The sequence below is a fragment of the Pelophylax lessonae genome, assembly GCF_965119305.1.
Source record: "Pelophylax lessonae genome assembly, chromosome: 1".
Classification (NCBI taxonomy): Eukaryota; Metazoa; Chordata; class Amphibia; order Anura; family Ranidae; genus Pelophylax; species Pelophylax lessonae.
In genome coordinates, this window is record NC_138768.1 from 578,396,579 (window position 1) to 578,411,777 (window position 15,199).

The 15,199-nt window shown below is 43.1% G+C and overlaps 1 protein-coding gene across 1 annotated transcript in view; it reads left to right on the forward strand.

Moving 5' to 3' along the window:
- BTC (betacellulin) overlaps positions 1-15,199 on the forward strand; it is a 75,466-nt gene that overhangs the window by 23,363 nt on the left and 36,904 nt on the right. Inside the window, exon 2 of the mRNA XM_082246013.1 lies at positions 10,321-10,419. Within this exon, the coding sequence (XP_082102139.1) occupies positions 10,321-10,419 (99 nt within the window). The remainder of the gene's footprint in view (positions 1-10,320; positions 10,420-15,199) is intronic.

Here is a 15,199-nt window from a genome sequence, read left to right on the forward strand (position 1 = left end):
GTGCCACATTTGTCACCTTTTTGTGGGGGGGGGGAACAGGTACCTGTTTTTGACAGGTACCCTGTCCCCACGTCCGTCGGACCTTGCCAAGGCGAGGTACGTCAGAAGTGCGGCCCCCTCCTCCTCCTTCCTCTGCTTCTTGGCCAGTAAGGGAGCGCACATGCGCAGTAGGGACCAGGCTGTGTACACAAAACAATTGGGTATCTTTTGATAAATGAAAGTATCCATAAGATGTAAAAGTGGAGCGCAATGGTAAAAATAATGTTAAAGTCCAAAGAGTCCCAAGAGATCCAAGAAGTGCACGGGGGAATGGAAATCAAACAGGAACAGTCCACCGGTGTGATATTCACCGCGCTCAACTTTATATCAATCAAAAAAGCGCTTGGGTTGAAGGTATCCAGATACCAGAAAGACTCCCACACTCCCTATCCAGGAAACTCCTCACAGTAAGATCTCCTGCAGCAAAACTCCAGACAGCCTGACAAGGGATCTCCCCCACAGGATATACATTCCGGCAATAACCATTAAACATGAAAGAAACAGGGGCAGGATCTAAGTGCTCACTGTTAAAATCTTTATTACACAATGCATAGAGTAACACTCACATATAAATTATGATTTCAGGCATGTAGATATACATCGGATGGCTCGAGCGGTGCAGACACACTTGCTGCAGCTTCCGGCTTCAGCAATACTCAGGATAGCAGCGGGTGACAGGTAGCTCCACCTCCCGTACACGTATCGTCCAATCGGGACTTCGTCAGCGGGGGTCAATAAAAGTATACCTCCCAGCATTTTGATATGAAAACAAGGGGACATATTTTAGAAAAAGTATGTAGGCATATAACATACCCCCTGCCACACCCCCTTAAGGGAGAATTATACAAAAAAAAATTAGTCAAACCCAAAAGTGCTTTTTTTTTTTTTACCATTTCTATTTCTTTATATTGGCTTTTGAAATTTACACATGTAGCAATTTAGAAATGGGATGAAAGATTTAGCACTGGGAAACACTTTTTGAAAGATATAAAATGCATTTTATTTGCAACTATATAGATCAGACGAAAATGAGGAGGGAAGAGGAACAGAGGGACTTTGTTCCAAATCAGGGACAGTCCCTCAAAATCAGGGACAGTCCCTCAAAATCAGGGACAGTCCCTCGAAATCAGGGACAGTTAGGAGCTATGTGAAAGGCCTTTGGATTTGCACCAAATAGGCACCTGATTGTATTGGTATCCAGCAGCCACCACCCAAATAAAACTCTTGGTTTTATTTGCATTTTGAAATTTACAAAGTATTTGAACCTGTACACTAGTGATTGTAACATAAATCATTGTTCTACTCTGTAGAAATGTCCTGGGTTATTATGTTAGACATTTTCAGACTCCTAGGAATTAGGCGTTGGTTTATAATCTTGCGACACTGCCAGATACTCACGAAAAACGTTATTAGTAAAGAGTGTGAAAAATAAGTAAAGTGAACTGAAAACTTTTTTGGGTGTAAGTACTGGCATCTGTCATACAGCAGAGTAATATGTCTTCAGTGCATACAGTACACAGATTTCAAGCAGTTCCAATAGAGGTTTTTATTTATAGGACCTTGTAGAGGAAAATGTTAATTATAGTAAGTGATATACAGTATGGATTGAAATCAAATTTGGAATTACAGGTCTACTACGTGACAAATACCTCACCACTGATTTAAACTGCCATCACTTCACAAATTTCTTTTCAAAACATATTGCATCACTGGCAACACATAATCTAATCACATTTTTGATGTTTTCTTAAATAACGCTCAACACTTTCTGTAGTCACTGGGTGCAGACTTTATAAAAGTCACATTCATGTGACTTTTATATGGTGCAGATGGTAAGATTTGGCAAATGGAGAGTCGTGTTAAAGTACGTTTGCATGTTTGGATAGTGGGTGTGTCCCTTCCCTGGTCTGTGCTTTCATTCATCAAATCTTTAATCTTCCAATGATACTGGATGTTTATCTGATGATGACGTTTTCGATGTCTTAGTCCTCTTTGGTTAAAATAGATGCTGTATGGTCATTTTCTGTATTTCCACATTATATAAAGAAGATATTTCCAATGATCTAAGTGCTAATTCAGATCAGTGCACTGCAGTAATGAATCCTTCACCACAACACAAGGTAACATGTTCTGTGCGTTGGTATGCTGCAGGACTATTCATTTTAAACATCACCCTATGTTTTTTTTTTTACCAATGCACCTGTGTTGTAGTGGCCTAGCATTTACACTGATCACACTTGCTGCAGGGAAACTTTGGTCCCCTCTGGTGCATGCTGAATATTTTGCAAAATGTCTGTTCCTCTGTTCTTGACTGAATTATGCAGCATAAAGAAACAATTTTTTAAGTGAAACAGCCATCCCTGAGACATCATAGGGCAGTTTACTAAAGTCAAATAGACTGTTCACTTTGCAAGGGATGTTGCCTTTTGCAAGGGAATTCCATCCAGAGCTTTGTGAATGTGGTGCAATTTCACTTTGCAAAACATATCCAATTATGTGTAAGAAATATAAAAAACAATTTATAGCATTTTTGCTTGCATGTGATTGGATGATGTAATTCAGCAGAGCTTCACCTCATTCACTAAATTCTGGAGAAAAATTCCCTTGCAAAATGTAACTTTGTTGCACAGGGAACAATCTATTTGCCTTTAGTAAATCAACCCCAATCTGTCTTCCACATATTTTGCTGTTTAACATCTCTACCCTGGCACAGTAGCTTTCTCCCCCCCTGATGCAGTAGCTCTGAGCTCAGCATTTGGGAGCTCGCTTCTATGAGCGTGAGCTTTTTATGAACTACAAATGGTAGAGAAGATTGTTACTCTACATCAGGGGTGGGAAACCTTTTTTCTGCCAAGGGCCATTTGGATTTTTGTAACATCATTCGGGGGCCGTACAAAATGATCAACTTAAAAATTAGCCTTTTATATTTGGTCAAACATTTAATTAACTCACCCCAAATGTGATGGCTGGAACTGCTTCTCTTTGGTGAGGTGTGTGATGTTAGCTGATATTGATGATGTTGCTACTCGCAACTGGTTTTCCAGGTTTGCGTCGGTCAGTCTGGAGCGTAGTCGACTCTTTGCAATGGTAAGTGCCCCCTTTCAATGCAGAGTGACCACAGCGTGCCCCCTTTCAATGCAGAGTGACCACAGCGTGCCCCCTTTCAATGCAGAGAGACCAGCGTGCCCCCTTTCACTGCAGTGACCACAGCATGCCCTCTTTCAATGTAGAGTGACCAGCGTGCCCCCTTTCAATGCAGTGACCACAGCGTGCCCCCTTTCAATGCAGTGACCACAGCGTGCCCCCTTTCAATGCAGTGACCAGCGTGCCCCCTTTCAATGCAGTGACCAGCGTGCCCCCTTTCAATGCTGTGACCAGCGTGCCTCTCTTTCAATGCAGTGATCACAGCATGCCCCCTTCAATGCAGAGAGACCACAGCGTGCCCCCTTCAATGCAGAGTGACCAGTGCACTTGCCTGCAGCGGCGGCTTCTCCTCTGCCCCCCCACGTCTCCTCGAGTCCTCCCGCCTCCTCCTCCTCCTGGGCCAATGGCATGAGTTCGCCTTTCGGCCAATCAGGAAGCGGGTCTCGGACACAATGATTTGGCGGGCCGCAGGTTCCCCACCCCTGTTCTACATGAATAAATCTTTCATATGCAGTACTGTGCACAAGCTCTCATGCAGCTGAGAAAAGAGGGAGTGTGATCAAAAAAAAAAAAAAAAGGGGGGGGGGAAAGGTATTTATAATTTATATCTATACAAAAAAAAAATGTTTGCCTTTCATTTCCATTTTAAACTGAATAGGTTGTTTTACAATGTGATTAACAATCACTTTAAGAATGCTTTCAGAAATAGAGTTCATAATACTTTATTTTTATCAATTAACAAAACGGAATGTGACCACCCTTTGCCTTCAAAACAGCATCAGTTCTAGGTACACTTGCACACAGTTTTTGAAGGACCTCAGCCGTTAGGTTGTTCCAAACATCTTGGAGAACTAACCACAGATCTGTGGATGTAGACTGCCTCAAATCCTCCTGTCTCCTAATATAATCCCAGTCAGACTTGATGATGTTGAGATCAGGGCCCTGTGGCAGCCAAACTATCAAGTCCAGGACTCTCTACAGTGAAGATAGTTCTTATTGACATTGGCTGATAGCAAGGTATCTCCCAGGCAAAGATTTCAAAGCGCACTGGGGTTTCTTCTTTTGAAAGAAGCACAAAGAAATGGGCAATGTTGAAGACTGTAGAGGCAGTGGTTGGCCAAGGAAAGTTAATGAAGCAGATGAAAGACACATCATGCTTACTTCCCTTCAACATCAGATTTCCAGCAGTGCCATCAGAACAAGACTGGTGGAAACCAGTGGGACTCAGGTACACCCATCTACTGTCCAGAGAAGTCTGCCCAGAAGTGTTCTTCATGGAAGAATTGTGGCCAAAAAGCCATACCTCTGACATGGAAACAATGCTAAGCGACTCCACTATGCACAAAAACATAGGAACTGAGGTGCAGAAAAATGGCAGCAGGTGCTCTGAACTGATGAGTCAAAACTTTAAATACTTGGCTGTAGCAGGAGACAGTTTGTTCTACAAAAAGCTGGAGAGCAGTACAATAATGAGTGTCTGCAGGCAACAGTGAAGCATGGTGGAGGTCCCTTGCAAGTCTGGGGCTGCATTTCTGCAAATGGAGATTTGGTCAGGATCAATGGTGTCCTCGATGCTGGGAAATACAGGAGAAACTTCTCTATCATGCCATACCATCAGGGAGGTGTGTGATTGGCCCCAAATGTATTGTGCAGCAGGACAACAATCCCACACATGCAGCCAATGTCATTAGGAACTATCTTAAGTGAAAAGAATTACGAGGCGTCTTGGAAGTGATGGTTTGGCCCCCACAGAGCTCTGATCTTAACATCATTAAGTGCCTGGGATTGCATGAAGAGATAGAAGGATTTCCTTCCTTCAAAAACTGTGTGCAAGTGTACTTAGAAGAATTGATGCTGTTTTGAAGTCAAAGGGTGGTCACACCAAATATTCAAATATTTCTTTGGATTTTTCTCCTGTTCAATTACTTTCCATTTTGGTAAAAAGAAACTAATAACACTTCTATTTCTGAAAGCTTTCTTAAGTAAAGCGCTTTCAAGGACTCAGTCCACTTGAAAACTTGAGTTTTTAGTGCTTTTTTGCCCACCTTCACAATAACTCAGCTTCCTGAGTTGCTCAGATTAGGTTGTACAGGTTCACTGCCTATGTAAATAACTTCTCCCACTGTGCAAGACTGACCCACTCAAATCTCATCAAATAATGGTCTGATCAAAGTGCTTTTCTATCAGGCCTGGACCGGCATTTCTTGTGTGTCTGTCCTGCAGCTTACCTCTCTTGGAGTGGGAGCAGTCTCAAACCTGCTCACTCCCCTTTCACTGCTAAACCAACCATTAACTGCCTTACGATAGTGACAAACAATCTGTCTGTCACATATTTGCCCCCCTTTTTCAACCCAGGGGTAGAGTGCATGAACCCACAAAGCAAGGACCAACATCTCTTAAACTCACTTTTTCCCCATTGGGGTTGCAACCCTTGGCACCTTTCTTGGAAGTAAAGGAAGATGGATTAGTGAAAATGGCCACCGTGAGAAGAATATGGAGTAAAAAAGGCTGTAATTATCTTTAAGCATCTTTAGATTGCCATTAGTAAACATTTCTAAAGGTGCCTTTGTTGCAGTTTACATATACTGTGTATGTATATGTGTGTGTGTGTGTGTGTGTATATATATATATATATATATATATATATATATATATATATATATATATATATATATACACATATACAGTATATACACCACTATATTAGATATAAAATTCACACTGTAGGCTTTTTGTTTTAGCAAGTAGTGTCGCCTTTTAATATATGCTTTTGGCTTTTAAAACCTGGTAAGACATTCGGCTCATTGATAAACTGCAGCTGCTATTATTTCCACTGTATAGCTATTAGCACTTGGAAATTGTCCTTCTTTTACCCAAATATGAGTGTACAGGCTTCTTTCGTACGGGAGACATGACGTCCGAGGGTGAGCCTACAGATCTAATGGGCAGCTTATCAAATATGTCATTGGAAAACATAAGGGTGTGTAGAGATTGTCGTATGTGTAATTATTTCTTGCTCTGGGTGTTATTCCTGCTGAAGTTTGGGTACTATGACAGCATGGTATGAGATAATCTGATATGATTATGATGCATCTGTCCCTGCTGAAATTATTCAGCTGTGCAGTCCATACTGTCATGCATATTTACTATAGTAATACTAACACAGACATTTCAAGACAGAATAGCCAAAATGTATGCAGGCACTGATGTAGTATTACTAGGACTTGGATAATCTGTCAGTAAATAAAATTTATTGTAGCAGGTGGAAAATATAGGCATTCTGGCTTAATTCCAGATGGTTTTGAGAGGCAAAGCATTGACAATTCCAAGTAGTGTTTTGCTGCTAACCCCATATTCCTGTTGGGGCCCACTAGTGGGCTGCCACACTGGCCAATAGCAATATGTTGGAGGGTGCTAAAGAATTGCCTAAAGGAATTGCATGGGATTTAGCAATGACGAGAGGGAATTGGGGGGCTGTTGCAGATCTATGTAGTTACTTCTAGGTTCCTGTAGTCTATATCAGCAGGAGCATTTTTTTTATTTTTAGCTACTTTTGCGCTAAAATATGCTTTTTAGGATTGTTTTTACCAAATATATGTAGCAGAATACAAATTGGCCTAAACCAGTGATGGCGAACCTTGGCACCCCAGATGTTTTGGAACTATATTTCCCATGATGCTCAATTACATAATGCAAGAGCATCATGGGAAATGTAGTTCCAAAACATCTGGAGTGTCAAGGTTCGCCATCACTGGCCTAAACTGATAAAAGAAAATAGATTTTTTTTTTCTTTTTTTTATTGAGCATATTTTATAGCAGAAAGTACAAAATATTGTGTTGTTTTCAAAATTGATGCTCTTTTTTTGTTTATAGCGCAACATCTAAAAATTGCAGAGGTGATCAAATACCACCAAAAGAAAGCTCTATTTGTGGGGGAAAAAAAGGACATCAATTGTATTTGGGTATGGCATTGCAGGACCACGCAATTGTCAGTTAAAATAACGCAGTGCCGAATCACAAAAAATGGCCTGGTCATTAAGGGGGTAAAGCCTTCCGGAGCTGAAGTGGTTAAATAGGACAGCGAGTGTTCATTCCTGGCATGCTCTTGGTGCTGCCCTGACACTGTACTTGAACCTTAACACACACACAAGCCCTAAACAATGTTTGAGTAACAATTGTTAGCGGTCCCACATTCCTTCTGTTTGGGCAGGCTGCGGTCCTGATAAACTACGCTGGGGAATTTTAAATGACTATAGTAACATGAGATTACCAAGCTATCAAATAACTTTATTATTATTTATTAGGCTGATTGTAATATGCAGCAAATGAGGAATTAGTCAAATGGTACATATTTCCTGTATAGTATTAGCATTATACGAGTTATACAGAAGTTATGGTGACAGATTCCCTTTCCTATGTGTATCACAGAAAAGATCTTAGCGTAATCACCGAGGTTACTTTTAGAAACTGATGCACAGAGCAGCTGCCAAACCCACTACCTTGCACAGCCACAAAAATAGAAACTCACGTGATCTGATGGGAACACAGATCTATGAGTCACTCTGTTTTGGCTTCCATGTAGGTAATTTTGTTCCCACGTACTTTGACAGGAAAGGATTCATTGAATATCTTAAGAAACGTGTTTGGAAGCTACAAATTCTTAACATAAAAGGGTCACTTGTTGTAGTACCTTTGCCCATCTGAAAGCAACAAGATTTTAGCACTTATCTACCGGGAACATTTTTTACATTTTTTACCTATCTGTGTCTGCAATGTGATGGCAAGCAAGAACGATATCTGCTTCACATATCTGTCAGTGGGAACAATAGTGACCCATCTTTGGTGTCAGTGGAAGGAATAGTGCCCCATCATTGGTGTCAGTGGAAGGAATAGTGTCTGATCGTTGGTGTCAGTGGGAGGAATAGTGCCCCATCATTGATGTCAGTGGAAGGAATAGTGCCCCATCATTGGTGTCAGTGGGAGGAATAGTGCCCATCATTGGTGTCAGTGGGAGGAATAGTGCCCCATCATTGGTGTCAGTGGGAGGAATAGTGCCCCATCATTGGTGTCAATGGGAGGAATAGTGGCCCATCATTGGTGTCAGTGGAAGGAATAGTGCCCCATCATTGGTGTCAGTGGAAGGAATAGTGTCTGATCGTTGGTGTCAGTGGGAGGAATAGTGCCCCATCATTGATGTCAGTGGAAGGAATAGTGCCCCATCATTGGTGTCAGTGGGAGGAATAGTGCCCATCATTGGTGTCAGTGGGAGGAATAGTGCCCCATCATTGGTGTCAGTGGGAGGAATAGTGCCCCATCATTGGTGTCAATGGGAGGAATAGTGGCCCATCATTGGTGTCAGTGGGAGGAATAGTGCCCCATCGTTGGTGTCAGTGGGAGGAATAGTGCCCCATCGTTGGTGTCAGTGGGAGGAATAGTGCCCCATCGTTGGTGATAGTGGGAGGAATAGTGCCCCATCATTGGTGTCAGTGGGAGGAATAATGCCCCATCATTGGTGTCAGTGGGAGGAATAGTGCCCCATCATTGTTGTCTGTGGGAGGAATAGTGCCCCATCATTGGTGTCAGTGGAAGGAATAGTGACCATCATTGCTGGAAGTGGGAGCAATAGTGCCGCATCATTGGTGTCAATGGAAGAAATAGTGCCCCTGTATATGTAGTAGACTGCCTAATTGTTAGTTTCAGGAAGAGGAATAGTGCCCCATTGTTGGTACCAGTAGCAGGAATAATATCTTGTATCAATGATAGGTACAGTGCCCCAAGGGCCAGATAAAGCCATTCAAAAGGTCACATCCAGCCCACAGGCCACAGTTTGGAAACCACTGCAGTAGTGGGTAGAGACAAACTTCCCATACATAAGAAGTGAATGCTAAATTTTCATTCATATGAGTATGACATCTGTGGCTGCACTTGACTTTCGTAGTAGAGACAGACTTCCCAGCATAAGTTAACAGTTGTATATAATTTAAAACAAGTAATGAGGTCCTATCGATAATATGTCCCTACAGCTTTGTTCCAATAAGCCCCAACCCTTGTCTTAGCAGAGTGGTGACTGGTGATAGCTGCACTGCCACTTCTAGCAAGCAGAGGACTTGCATGAATTTTGGGTTGACAGGACAAATAAAATATAACTAAAGGCAATATAATTAAAGGCAAAACTTTTTTTTTTTTTCAGTTTTTGATGCAGCGGAAAGAGATTAGAGCCCTTGTTAGTTTTTTTTTTTTTTTTTTGCTCTTAAGCCCTTATTAAGCCCTTATTAGAGAGAATTGCCCCTCTCTATTTGTTTTGTTCACTGGTTTCATCGAAAGTGAAAGTAAAAAAAAAATCTCAAATTTTGGGGTGTCCCTAGAACAGTAATAGGTAATAGAAGGGATATCTTCCAATGGGGATACTACAGTAGTTCTTGTGGCAACCACGGATTCTCTCACTTTGGAGGGATTTCCTCCCACTTCCAGTTGTGGCTTATGGGACAGGAAGTGAAAGAAATTCCCCCCGTCAGACAAAGATGGCAAAAAAACAAACAGCAGGGGTTTGTTTTGCCTATAGTTCTACTTTAAAAGAGAAGTATGGGGTTCTCCCCCCCCCCCCCATTTATTCTTGATTAGGTGGAGGCAGCATCGGTCCAATAGTGCATCTGTCCCCCGCTGCCTCTAAACCGAGAACCGATCGATCAAACACGTTTGGTTCTGACAGCTCCTTAAGCAGAGAGCTGCTGTCAGTCAGCAGCTCTCTCCTCGTCCCCCTCCTCGTTTTACTAAAGTGCTGGGCTGTGTAGGCGCAGAGAGCGGCCAGCTCAGGCTATCAGCGGCTCGCGGACAGGCTGAGCCGGGTGTCGGTCCAGGCACCTGGCAGATCCCGACTCCGTGGTCTTGATGACCCCGTGCCTGGTCCAACTTCTGTGATGCCAGCAGAGAGCGGACTTCAGGCTGCTCTCTGCTAAAACTGGTCACAGGAGTGCAGAACGAACTGCACTCCTGTGATCCATAGGAGAAGTACAGTCAAACCAGCTTTGGCTGTACATCTCCTTTAATACATAACCTAGATTCTGATAATTCAGTGTTGTACCAAACTATTCTTTTTGCTACTAAAACTATGTACATGTATTTTCTTCTTTTTTAAAGGTTTTACAGTCTTTCCATGGGTGAGTTCAGATGGAAACTCAACTGCACAACCAGAAACAAGAAGTGTTCCATGCCCAATGTACATAGAGAACTGCTCAGGTATGTGGAAGCATTGGAATATTATTTTATTAATATTCAGCACATAGCCATGCCTACAGTATAGCTTTAAAGTGGTTGTAAACCCTTTCATATAACAAATGAAGTGAATAGCTTCAGATGATACACAGAGATGAAAGAAATCCTCCTACATACGTTTTACCTATTTATCTGCAGTATTCTCTTCTCTTCATCCCTAAAAAGTGCAAATATGTGATAAAATGCTTCTTCATCTGTGAAGCAAAAAGGAAGGGTTGGAGAGCTGCAGTTACAGTGTATGAGAGCTGATTGGAGGAAAGGGACACGTCCCCTTCCACACACCGCACAGGACCCAAGGAAAGATACAGGGCTGTGTACTGAATAGATAAGCTGTGTGCTGAGCTCTCCTCCCCCATCACAAATTTTTCTCATGTGTCCAGTAAAACTTCTTAGACGTGACTAATGCTGTTAATAGAGGGACAAAGCACCAGAGAGAAACAACACTTAGAGCTTCGGACAGATAGACAAGTAAACACTACAGATACAGTATATGTGCTTTGTTTAGATTTCATGACTGAGGTTTTCAACCATTTAAATGTGTCAGAGTGGCCCAATATGATTTTTTTTTTTTTTTCAGGAACAACAATAATGAAATAATAAAATAGCTTTTTCAGGCAGGGCTATAAAGTGAATGTGAGGCAGTCTAATTTGCCATAATTGTCTTTATCCCTCTGCAAGCGTACCACAGGACATCTCTGTAGCAAACTGCAGATATCGTGTCCAAGTAAGGAAAAAATTCCCTACAACTTTAGTCACATCACTTACCTGTAATAAAGCATGTCCTACGTTGCGCAGCCAGTTGGATCTTGGAGAAATCTTCAGGGAATACCTATCCTCTTGCTGTCACTGAACTTCTGGTACTGCGGTGGTTAACAGCTTTAGGTCTTCAAGCAGAACAGCAGTACAGATGGTCCCCCTCCTTTCCCTGAGAAAAGTTTTTTCACTGAAGTTCAGAGCCAAGAAGTGGACTGGTCATCCCTGCAGTGAAGATTTCCCCACGATCCACCAGCTTATGCAACGTGATACATACTTCATTACAGGTAAAGTGACTAACTGTAAGTTTTTTTTTTTTTTTTTTAAGTTAAACTTCAGCTTTAAAGTGTTACTAAACCCAGGAGCCTGCATTCACTATATCTGGTCTCCCACAGTACACAGAAAATGGAAATGCAATTATTTTAGTAAATATAAACTGCTCAATACCTTTTCTCATCAGCAGTATATATAAGTCTTGTGACTTCTATCAGTGCTTGGATAAAGCTTGTAGGAGGAGTTTTCATACTGCACTGGCTGTCCTATCAGGATGCAGGTCCCCTGACCCTCTGTTGTCTGGACAGTGCTGATTGACCCTGTGCTGATTACATGCGCGCTCCCAAAAAAAAAAAAAAAACTTATTAGCAATACACACCAAACTGAGCATATGCCGTCTGACTCTACAAACTCTGTCTTATCTGGACATGTTTTGGGGACAATTCAAGAAGGGGAGGATCCGTGCATATAGGATCAAATAACTGTTTTACACAATGCAGAGGATTAACCCCTTAGGTTCCACAGTAAGTATAAAAAGCATGCTTTACTGCATATACAGACTGATTTTACTGTTGGGGGTTTAGAAACACTTTAAACATTTGGATTATACCATAGCCTCATGGCATTAAGAGCCCATTCACACTGCAGCGGGACGACTCTGTACTACTTCGGGGGCGACTTGTGAAGTCCCGTGCACCGCAACTTCGGCGCGACCTGCACGGACTTCATATAATGAATGTCTATGCAAGTCGCCCCGATGTCGCCCCGAAGTAGTACAGGACCCTTTTTCTAAGTCGGAGCGACTTGTGTCGCTCCTATTAGAATGGGTCCTGTAGCAGTCAATGGACCGCGAGGGACCGCGACTTGTCAGGATGACAAGTCGCCTGACAAGTCGCTCTAGTGTGAATGGAGCCTTAGAGGCAGGGGTACTTAAAAGGTTTCTCTGTCAGCAACAAATGTATTTCTTAATCTTGCTTAATCATGCTTGCTTTTTGAGAAAAGTTGGTCAGAATTAAAATATCCAAAATCTTTTACATAAAGTTGGTTTATTGGAAAAATGTAACTTTAGAATTTGCTACCAATTTCATTAAAAAACAAACATGTTTGTTGGAATGCATCACACTTTATTCTGAAAGGGATTTTCTCTATGACTCATTACTTGACACGGCACCAAAAGGAAGACATGATGCAAGGAGCTAAGATCTCATAAAAAAAATGGAATCTGCCAAGGAAGACCAGTATTTATACAGAGTTGTAAAGTAGAGTCCTGTCACAGTATAGTGCACATAAAATGCACTGAAAATTCATGTGCAGTATTGTGCATTTGCATGATTTTTTTATGTATTAATATATTGCGGTGTGAGCAAGGCACATAGAAAACCATTGTTTTCTATGTGCCCTTGAGGTGACCTGTGTTTATCCAGTGCAGAAAAATGTAGGTCACTGGACATGGCGTGAACAAGTCCTTAGACTTTATGAGGTAGCACATCATCATTTTTTTTAACTTTAATTAGTTGAAATAGCTTTTAGTTACTGTGTTGGTGGCAGCAACTGGTGCCCTTTCTTTCTAAAAATGACATTTGCCTGGCTGTTGATCCAGTGTTTGTTGTGTCTCCGACAGATCAAAGCGGAGCTCCACCCAAAAGGGGAAGCTCTGCTTGTCTACCACCTCCTCTCCTCTGGTGCCACATTTGGCACCCCAACCACCCCCAGTCTCAGTGTTGCCAGACCTTTGCAGTCAGGAACAGTGTTGCTGATTGCTGCCACAGCAGTCTCAGTGTTACTAGACCAATGTAAGCCACTAACAGTGTTCCTGAATGCCACCACACCATTTACAATGTCACAAGACCAGTGCAGGCAGCAACACTGTTCCTGAGTGCTGCCACACCAGGGCCAGTGTCACCAGTCCAGTGTAAACCAGCAACAAATGTTCCTGATCCCTGCCACACTAGTCCCAGTGTCGCCAGACCAGTATAAACCAGCAACAGTGTTCCTGATCATCATCACACCAGTCAGTGTTGCCAGACCAGTATAAACCAGCAACGGTGTTCCTGATCCCTGCCATACAAGTCCCAGTGTTGCCATCACACCAGTCAGTGTCACCAGACCAATGTAAGCCAGCAACATGTTTCCTGATTGCTGATTGTCCCCACACCTGTCCCAGTGTCCTCAGACCAGTGGAATCCTGTAACATTGTTTCTGACCAGACCGGTGTAAGCCATAAACAGTGTTCATGAGCTCTGCCACACCAGTACTAGAGTCACCAGACCAGTGCAGCCAGCAACAGTGTTACTGACCACTAGCCACACCAGTGTAAGTGTCATTAGAGCCAGGTCAGCCAGCAACAATGTCCCTTATTGCCGCCACATCCGTAGAGTGCAATAATAGCCAGCGCAGCCAGTAACTTGTTACTGATCACTGCAACATCAGTGCAGTTTTGCCTCTGCCTGCCGTCTATACTAACCCTGGTCTGTTTGTTGACCATGTCCTTGCCTGTCACCAAAACTAACGCATCTGCACATCCCTCTGTCTACATTCCTCTGAGACACTAGTCCCAGCCATCCCCTGCGGACAACTGCACTTCTGAAACCACAGAAACTCTTTTGTTCATCCTTTGCTCTGCCTCCAGCACTTTCTGTTCAGTGATAATAGGACTAACCATGTTTCTTTGAAAATACCTTTAGTGTGTTTGCATTCCAAAATGTGGTGACTTGTGGGTGTTTGTACTGTCCTGGTGCTCCAGGGCCTGGCCTACAAACATGCGATGGGCAGTGAGATACTCAGATGCTTATTTCTCACACATGTGCCCACAGAAGGGTTAATGTTTTTTTGTGCTGACTCATATTCTGCAGTTATTTGGGTTGAGTCTGCTGTCTTTTCTGTGAAACTGTTACAATGTAGATGTGTGGTGGATCTGAGGGATTATTGGCTAGATTTTCCTGCTAATTTTCCACAGAACCACATAAAATGGGGCCCTTCAGTGCCCCAAGAGAGAGCTGCTGAAAATACCGACAAGATATAGACCATTAGGGCTCTTTCACACAGTCCGCCTCCGTAGGCGGACCCGTGCTGCTCAGCGGGGATCGATCCGCGATCCCCGCTGAGCCGGCGGATAACAGCTCCGTCGCTGCTTGCAGTGCGGAGAGGGAGGTGTCACAGCCCCCGCTGCTCTCTATGGGGAATTGGATGAGAGCGGACCGCCTGTCCGCTCTCATCCGATCCCATCCGATCCGATCCCCAGGACGGATGGAAAATAGGGTTTCCATCCGTCTGGATTTCACGGACAAGATCGGATGCGGATGGCAGCGGGTGTCAGCGGACATGTCACCGCTGACATCCGCTGCTCCATAGGGCTGAATGGGGCATCCAAACAGATCCGCCTAAAAAACTGACAGGCAGATATGATCGGACCTCCCGTGTGAAAGAGCCCTTATGCTGCCAGCCCCCCAGAGCTGGGGGGGTCACTCAGGGCTCCCTGAGGGACTGGGAGCTTGAGGTCTCTTACTGTGACTACCAATCTTAGACTTACTGCCATGGACTATATGAACTCAGTGGATTATTTACCAGTCATGGATTCTGCGTCTAATGGACACTAAGGACTCTCTGCTGTTATTCAGTTATGAATACCTTATGGGCACTAAAGCACCTTGTGCAGGAATTCATGTATGAAACTGCCTGCTAATAGCTGTTCCTGTGTGTTGCCTTTCTTCAGTAAAGT